At 44.5% G+C, this 9,210-nt stretch overlaps 2 protein-coding genes across 2 annotated transcripts; both read right to left on the bottom strand.

Annotated features, from left to right (window-relative positions):
* Nucleotides 1-4,080: 4,080 nt before the first annotated feature.
* Nucleotides 4,081-5,956, bottom strand: LOC108782682 (uncharacterized). Its single transcript, XM_018551008.1, has 3 exons — nucleotides 5,649-5,956; nucleotides 5,507-5,607; nucleotides 4,081-5,450 (listed from the first exon to the last, which is right to left on the bottom strand). The coding sequence occupies exons 1-3, from the start codon at nucleotides 5,954-5,956 to the stop codon at nucleotides 4,081-4,083; spliced, it is 1,779 nt and encodes a 592-aa protein (XP_018406510.1).
* Nucleotides 5,957-5,998: 42 nt separating this feature from the next.
* Nucleotides 5,999-8,812, bottom strand: LOC108782681 (uncharacterized). The gene has a single exon (XM_018551007.1). It carries the CDS (start codon nucleotides 8,810-8,812, stop codon nucleotides 5,999-6,001), a length of 2,814 nt encoding a protein of 937 aa, XP_018406509.1.
* Between the last annotated feature and the right edge of the window lie 398 nt (nucleotides 8,813-9,210).

Raw genomic sequence — 9,210 nt, 5'->3', positions numbered from 1 at the left:
TATTATTTAATTTATTTTTTAATTTTTTTTAAACACAATTTTGTAATTCTAAAACCTGTAAAATATGCAGCAAACTGAAATATTTGTATGTCCTATGTATTACATAGAAGATAGAAGTGTAAAATAATTACTGAATCATACGGCCGAATGTCTAAGGGCTTTCAAGTCTTATTGATAAGCGCTGTAAATAGCATGTATCCAATCGAACCGTGTTCAATCGTGTGCAAAGTAACGACAAAAGTAACTGTAAATTTCGTTACCGTTACCCAAAAAATGTAACTCGTTACCGTTACAGTTACCAAAAAAAGAAAGTAACGCAGTTACCAGTAAAGTTACCAAAAAAGTAACTTGTAACTGTAACTTCGTTACAAGTAACGAGTTACTTCCATTCCCTGATTGATATTTAAACCATTCAACTGTTATGAGACATTTTGACTGAACGCGGAGCGGTGGGGGGGGGGACAGTGCAACTTTCGGTTGATTTTCGAATCATTTACTTCTAGCTTTTGCTGTCCCCCTTACCACACTGCATTGTGCACGGATCAATGCCATTCGGTCGTCATTGGGCATTTGGACTGCACGCGGAGGGGTGATGTGAGGGGGACAGTGCAACCTTCGGTTGATTCTCGAATCGTCTACGTCTAGCTTTCGCCACAGTATATCCAGTAGCGCAACTCTCCTGATTTTATGTCACACAAAATGGAGTGCGCATGCGCGAAATAAGCAACCTGCACATGCGCGCCACCGAAACTTCTTTCTCACTTCTTATTCGTTCTCTGTCACTCTTTGTCAGGACCATTTAAACGGCTCCGTTTAAAGATCCTGTTGATCTTGTGATTAGGTGTGTGCCAGTGTGTGCTTAGAAAGTTCAAATTTGAAGGAAATTAGTATAATTTCCATCTGTTTGAGTTGTGTTAGTTCGAGAAATTACGAATTTAGTTTGTGACCGAAAAGTTTGTGGAAATAAAATAGTGAAAAAGTGGAAAAAATTAAGTGAAACGATTACGAAGAGAATAGTAAATTTATACAACTATTGTATAAATTATCTATTCTCTTGTACTTTTGCACTTTTGATCTTAGTTTTGTTTCAGGTGTTGCTGAAGAAGAGAGTTTAAATCACAAAGTGAAACTAAAGAAAACAATAAATATGAGTGGAAAAAAACGATCAAAATGTGCTGTACGATTGTGTTCAAAGTTTTAATGTGGAACGACATTTTTTTAGATTTCCAAAAGAGCATGACAGGTATTGTTTCATAATTATTATTTTATAATGTAAATTTTGTTTATATTAATTTTATTATGTGTCATCGCACACGCACACGCACACGCACACATTTACTTGTAGTGAGTGATTTACTGTTTTTACAAAAAAATGTTGCAATCTTTTATTAAACGACTATATTAATCTGTTAATGATAAAACTTTATAACTTATGTATATATGTTGTAACCGTACCTTTGAGTGTCGGCACAACTTCGTCGCGTCCTCCAAAAGAAATCTAATTATACGATTGCTCTTCGTTAGAATACAAAATACTTAAAGGAGTAATAGTGCGGTTCTTCATTAATTCTTTCGTGATTCGAGAATTTACAGTAGTTGATAAGTTACTTTACTCAGCAAAGATCTTAATCGCTATCAAAAATTCGTTGGGCGCCAGGCAGGAGAGAGCGTGCCACTCTTCGCACAAATCGTTAGATAAATTGCTCGGACAAGAAATTAAAGATTACGCGGATTCTCGCAACGGAACTAAACAACTAGCTCAGCCAACGGAATTGGCAGAGGGGAGTGGTTTGCGGTTAGAGGGGAAATTGTCGGAGAACGATGGAGAGGCTGAAATAAATGCACCAGAATTAATAATAACAATAAAGAGAAATCGATATATTTAATAGAGACTGTACAAAAGTGTTCGAAAGAAAGTACGTTACAGCGTTGACCTTCCGCGCTCTGATATGCGGCGCAATAACAATAAACTGACTATTAACTGGCCGTCGCCTACAGAAAGTAAATTCGGCAATACTTCGCCGAGTAGAAATATACGACCAAATCTAGATCTTATTATGTTAACAATAATTACTTCGTGAATAATTAGAACATACGATTTTACATTAGACGGCAGCGGTTCTCTAATGCGCAATAACGCCAGTCTCGGCTTTAAAGAATTCTCAACAATTAACAATTACACAAGTGACTTGGCGGCAACGAGGGCGAGCAACAACAATAATTATACTTCTCAATAATCTCAGCGTCCGAGCGAATGGCACGCGCCTACGGCAACGATTACTTTAAAACGCCTTGAGGCGGTGAATACGACATCGGGAACTCTAACACGAAATACCGAGTAACGCGCGATCCACTCGAGACGCATTTCACATACCGCGATCGGTGGTTTTATACAAATTATAAGATAACGCTCGCCTCACCACGTAACGATCCCTCGTTGATCCTTCAGAGGAAAACCTCCGCCTCTAAATTTCTCGGCAACGGTAGACAGCATTCTCAGTTCCCAAAAGCTCCAGAGATCCCGTGTTTTCTTTACATGAACTCGATCACCGCGCAAGTGATAATCGGGAGCATTCGCGGATCCACGCAGGCTGCTAGGCCCCTCTCCTATCGGGCCGCTCTTTATTCTAATTGGCTTGTTGCTGTCGCGCAACCCCGCGACTAATCACGAGTCCTGCGGGTCGCGTATCCTTTGAGTCTCTGGCGCGCTTTTCCAAATTAGCTGGCCGAGGCTTTCCGTCTTGATCAGCGGTCTTCTATCGCTCTCCTCAGAAGTGGAGGCGGCTGCCGATGTTCGGGCCGTGCTGAGACGGTTCCTTATCACGTCTCTCTCCGAGTCGTCTGCAATAAAGGTGCGACAATCACCAAATAATATCCAAATTATCAGAGGTTACAAAACAATACGACCTGCGTGTACCGCGCTCCTTAAGGACACAATCGGGATCTTCTTTGGTGGTTTCTTGCTTCCTCCACGACGTTTTCTTTCTTCCTTCCGTGAGTGAGGCGGCAACATTACACGAATCTAAGATAACCACCGCTCACGCTCTAATGTGACTAATAATCGTTCTTTAAAAATCTGAAATTACTGTATAACAAACGGCGAATGCCGCCACGAGCATGTGCCCGTCACACGTGCCACCGGAGTAATCATGATCGGTAGCGATGCGGTCGAGACAAGCAAGTTGGCTTTCTCTTATTTCTAATTAACTTTGTGACCGTACACCGAGATACAAAAGTGCGTTGTTATGCGAAGGAAGTCACACGTCGAATTGCTCTCGAATATTCTTGTTGTTTCGTAGCGGAAAAGCGAACTCGTGCTCCCCCTGTGCATACACGAGAGCTCTGTACGCCCTCTCCAATGATACGTGTCGCGCCGAAAGCAATTAGGCATGCGATCATGACGCGAGACCGTGCATGCCGCGAATACAATCCTCGCGGACGGTGACTGATGCATGAAATGAATGATGAACGTTTGACTAATTATTATACAACGCCGCCGCCCTTGAAAGGCTCCGCTTTCAAAATGTGAACGAAAGGTGAAACAACCTTTGAAACGAATTAACGTTGAGAGTTGACAAAATGCGCGACGCTGCATGCTTGATATGTGCAAACGCAAACAATTTTGATGTGCTTAACCTAGGTTGAGTATAATAACATGATAACGTTGCGCGAAAACAAAAACATATTTGATGTCTAGCGTTTCTCGCTGGAGTCATCTATAGGTAATATCGCTATTCTAGTTAATGGTCTTGTAAGAATGCCCTTTGCTGTTTTTATCTCAGCGGTTCTTACAACGCCGTCTGTACCTGGATGAACGCCTTGTACGCGCCCTAACAGCCAATGCAGAGGGTGTAACCCCTGTTGTTTTATTAATACGACTTGACCGATCTTTAATTGATCCCCCTTGCTAATCTTCCATTTGGAACGCGCTTGTAAGGTGTGGAGGTATTCTGAACTCCACCGTCGCCAGAAATGTTGCCTTAATTGTTCTACGCGTTGCCAACGAACGAGCCTATTTTCGCTTATGTCGCTCAAATCGTGGCAAGGAAAACTGTCTACGGTAGTGCTGATTAGAAAATGTCAGGGGTTCAAATAAGCGAGGTCATTGGGATCTTTGCTCAATGGAGCGATGGGCCGTGAATTTAATATCGCTTCTATATCGCATAAAATAGTCTGCATCTCTTCGAAGGTTAGATGAGCATTGCCGATTATACGATATGAGTAAAATTTTGCCGATTTTATCGCGGCTTCCCAGAGTCCTCCGCAATGTGGAGCGTTGGGTGGTATGAAGTTCCATGTTATTTGCTGTTCGCGCAAAAATAACTGGATTTCATTTTGTGTGCACTCCTTTTCAAGAAAATTAGAGACTTCGCGCAAACGATGATGGGAACCTACGAAAGTAGTGCCATTGTCTGCCCACATGTGGGAAGGCTTTTTTCTGCGCGATATAAACCTTTTGAAGGCTGCTAAAAACGTGTCGGTGGTTAAATCACTGACTAGTTCTATGTGTACCGCTTTGGTAGCGAAGCATACGAACATGGCGATGTATGCTTTGTGAGTATGCGCGTTTCTGCGTTTTCCCTCTCGCAGAGTTAACGGACCGGCGTAATCCACGCCGCAATACGAGAATGGTCGGGAAACAGTGATGCGACTAGGAGGTAAGGAGCTCATAATGGTTTCTGAATGAACAGGCTTAACCTTGAAACATTTAACGCACCTTAAAATGATTTTTCGTGTTAGAGATCGCAATGATAAAGGCCAAAATTGCTGTCGGACGGCGGCCATCGTTGCCTGGGTGTCGGCATGTAAGCTACGTATATGCGCTTGCGTGATGATTCGTCTTGATAGCTCGTGATTTTTCGGTAGCAGCACCGGGTGACGCGCGTCCTGTGTTAGATTTGAATGCCTTAATCGACCTCCAACTTTAATTAATCCATCGTCGAGAAATGGATTGAGTGTCAAAATCCCACTGGATGTACTGAGGCTCTTGTTGCTGCTCAAGGCCTTGTACTCCTCGGGAAATGAAAGCTGTTGCACAACCTTGCACATTAGTTGCAATGCTGCCGCGGTTTCTTCGTGGGAGACAAAGTGTGTTGTAATGCCCGCAGGTCTTCGTAAGAACCTCAAGCAATATGCCACACAGGCTCTGTCAAGGTTTGAATGCTTGTTGAGTGTGTCTTCTATGACACTGGTGTCAACGACTGCAATGTTAACGTATATTTTTCGAAGTTCGGAGGTGTCCTCCTGACGTAGAAATTGATTGGTGGGCCAGAGATTCTCATTGTGTTGCAGAAAGTCGGGACCCTTCCACCAAGTAGTTGCATGAATTAAGTCGCTTGGATTTGAACCTCGTGAAAGTAAGTCGGCTGGATTTTGACCGGACGGTACGTGTCGCCAATCCGTCGCTTGAGTCAACCGTTGAATTTCTCCTATGCGGTTTGCAACGAAAACTGAAAACATGCGTGATTCTGAGGATATCCAGCTCAATGTAATTGTTGAATCCGACCTTGTCCATCAGCCGTGCCAGCAGAAGCGCTGCAGATAGTTCCAACCTTGGCAATGATACAGCCTTCAACGGCGCAATCCTTGATTTGGAGCAAAGAAGTTCTGAACGATACTTGTTCGCATCGAGCTCAGTCCGTATGTACACGCAGGCTCCATATGCATTTTGACTGGCATCACAGAAGCCATGTATTTGTATATGTCGACGTTCAATGCTGTATTTGACGCGTCTGGGAATTGCTAGTCGGTTGAGCTCCGTCAACTGCGACTTGAAGGTAATCCATCGTGCGTGTAAGTTCTGAGGAACTGACTCGTCCCAATCGATGCCTGCTCGCCAGAGATCTTGTAGTATCAACTTGGCGATGACGATGATTGGACCAAGTAAGCCTAACGGATCGTATAATTTAGAAACGTCCGATAGAATTTTCCGTTTTGAAATTGCGTCATGTGACATGACCGGGTTGTATAAAAAATGTAGCGTGTCTGTGTTGGCGTTCTATTTGATCCCCAAGTGGGCGCTTTCGTCGTCGTCGATGACAACGGGTTTGTCATTTTTACTGAGTGTTGCGTCCAGCAATTCCGGGGTGTTGGAAGCCCATTTTCCAAGCTCAAATGCGCTTAGCCTTAATAGTTCGATCGTTTCATCTCGAAGAGTCTCCACTTCTTGGACGGTGTCTGCACCGGTTAGTAGATCGTCGACGTAGAAGTCGCGCCTTATACACGCTGATCCAATGGGAAACGTAGATGAGTGATGATCGGCTAGATGTTTGATGCACCTGGTTATGAGGAAAGAAGCCGATGACGTGCCATAGGTCACTGTCATCAGTTCGTATGTCTTGATGTTCGCCTTGGAGTCGCTGCGCCACAAAATTCTTTGAAGAGATGTTTGCGAAGGGTGTATGAGCACTTGTCGGTACATTTTTATGATGTCTGCGATCAAAGCGTGAACGAAGGTGCGGAATCGCATCACGATTGACATCAGATCTTGCTGCACCACTGGGCCGATTCTCAAAACGTCGTTTAATGATAATCCTGTGTCGCTCTTACTTGAAGCGTCGAAAACGACACGAATCTTGGATGATTGTTTAGCGCCTTTGAAGACGCCATGATGAGGCAAGTAGAAAGATGCTGTATCCTCAAGTGGAGACACGCTGACTTCCTTCATGTGTCCCAGTTTTAAATATTTGTCCATGAAGTGGACATATTGGTCCCTTAAGTGGGGATCTCGTATGAACCGACGCTCTGTTCCTTGTAAGCGTCGTAATGCGATGTCCCTTGTGTTGCCAAGGTTGCCAATTAATTCTTCCTGGATTGGAAATTTTACTATGTATCTGCCCTGTTCGTTCTGGCCAACGTTAGCTTCGAAATGCTCCTCGCAGTAAGCATCGTCCTTGTTGTTCACGACTTGATTGCCGAGATGTTCAATTTGCCAGAACCGTGTTAGTTGATCGTGCAGTTGAGCATTGGATATGACGGTGGTGAATGCTTGCACATTTTCTGCGGGCGCCGCTGTGATGCTGCGACGTCCAGCCAGAATCCATCCTAGTCTCGTTTTTTGTAGAGTTGGATGGCTGTGAGTGGCCTCGATTTGTCCTATGCAAAGTAGTTCCCAAAATATTTCTGCTCCGATCAAAATGTCGACCTTGGAGGAAACGTTGAAATGGGGGTCCGCTAGCTTGAGGTTTCGAGGAATGTTGTAGTCTCCACGCCTTGAAGTAGTCAGTGGAAGCTTCTCGGTTATCCGCTCTGTTACTATGCAGTCTATCGTCCTACAATAAGAATTTAATCTGGATTGCAGTGTTACCTTGGTTGCCATTGTAGCATTTGATGAGGTACTGTTGACACCAGATATTGTGACGTTTAGCGGGCGTAGTGGTAAACCAAGAGTTGCGGCGAGTTGTCTAGAAATGAAACTTGCTTGAGATCCTGAATCTAGTAAAGCTCGACATGAATGTGATGTGCCATCGGAGGCTATGACATTGACCACAGCTGTGGAAAGCATTATGTGATCTTTGCCTTGAATGTTCGACGAATGTGTCGTCACGGCTGTCGTGGAATTTTGTATGCTTGATTCCCCTGTGCCGGAAGTGCCGGAGTGATCCTCCGCCGAGCTGGTGCTCGTATGCAACAACGTATTGTGTTTGATATTGCAAATTTTGCAACCTCTAGATGTGCATTTGTCCAATGAATGCATCGGAGAGCGGAGACAGTTGACGCATAGTTTGCGATTGCGTACCTCTACCGCCCGTTGCTTGATTGGCAGTGCCAAAAACTCCTTGCAATAATACATGGGATGCTCGCCCTTGCAATAGTTGCACTTGGATTTGACTGTTGCTGCACATGTAGATTGTCGTTTTGCGTTGGTTTGTGAATTTTTGTTGGTGTCCTTGGAAGCGAGACTGACCTTGTTTGTGGTCTCTAACACCAAACAATGTTGAGAAATAAAATCGTTAAATTGTTTAAATGTGGGAGTTTCAGTACCTGTTAAAGAGGACTGCCATTCTCGTAATGTACGTGGATCGAATTTTGAGGTTAGAATGTATACTAACAGATCGTCCCAGTGCGCCGTGGGACATTTAAGTGCCTTGAGGGCTTGAACATGTCGGATTGCCCCGTCCGCGATTCGACGCAGCTCGGTTGAATCTTCCTTGGTGAGCGAGGGTAAATCTAATATTGCTTTAATGTGCGTGTGAACGATCATTCGTCTGTTATCATAACGTTCCTTTAAAATATCCCATGCTATTTGATAATTTGCGGCGGAAATTTCTAATGCACTGATTACGCCACTCGCGTCACCGGTAAGTGTAGACTTTAAGTATTGTAACTTTTGTACGTCACTGATTGACGCGTTTGAATGTATAATTGAATTAAATGAATCGTAGAATGGAAACCATTCATCGTATTTGCCGGAAAACGTTGGAAGATTCAACTTGGGCAATCTAACACTGCAATGATTTTCCGATCGATTGAATGCGCTCGACGTAGACGGTGAATACGGTTGTGTCGGTTGCGCCCGCGGAGCTGATAATGGATTAAGAAGTTCGCGAATCTTTGCGCAAAGCGAATAATACGCTTCCTCGAAGCCGATCCGGTCATTGCCCTCATTTTCGTCAAGCAATTCTATCTCCGCTTGTATTGCGTTGTATTGTGACCAATATTCGTCTAACTTGATTCTACGTTCCTCAAGCTGAGCAGCAATAGCCGGAGTGGCAAAAGAAATCGCATCGATATATGTGTGAATCCGCGTGCACGCGTCCTTAACGATCGCTCTATGTTTTTTGAGCACACTGATATCTTGCGCAGACGTCATCGCGAGCTAACCTGCTTAAAACAGACGTAACAAGGAACTTCGTCGGCACTACCGCGAACAGTTTTCCTTACCGGTACTGTGCAGCCGCGCTTTTGTTGACGACTTCCGGTGGCGACCTCCTCGTGGAAGCGGCCTTGAATGTGCTGTCCTCGGCGTGCCTCTGAATGATGGTGGCAGCTGACGATGAGAATGCAGCTCGTTGTCCGTAGCTCTGACACCTTGAGGTTATGAGCCGCGCTCGAGCGTTGAGATGAGTAGAGGATGGCGGGGGGTTTCGTCCCTCAGAGACGGAATGCCTTTCCCTCGCACGAAGTTCCGCCGTTGTCGACGGGATTTCTTCCTGCTTCCCCTTGGATGAAGTTCCGCCGTTGTCGGCGGGATACCTTCCTTCCTTCGAC

Source organism: Cyphomyrmex costatus, unplaced genomic scaffold (assembly GCF_001594065.2).
Source record: "Cyphomyrmex costatus isolate MS0001 unplaced genomic scaffold, Ccosl1.0 scaffold1328, whole genome shotgun sequence".
Classification (NCBI taxonomy): domain Eukaryota; kingdom Metazoa; phylum Arthropoda; class Insecta; order Hymenoptera; family Formicidae; genus Cyphomyrmex; species Cyphomyrmex costatus.
The sequence above is the reverse complement of the archived record's forward strand: the minus strand, read 5'-3'. Positions and strand labels throughout refer to the sequence as shown.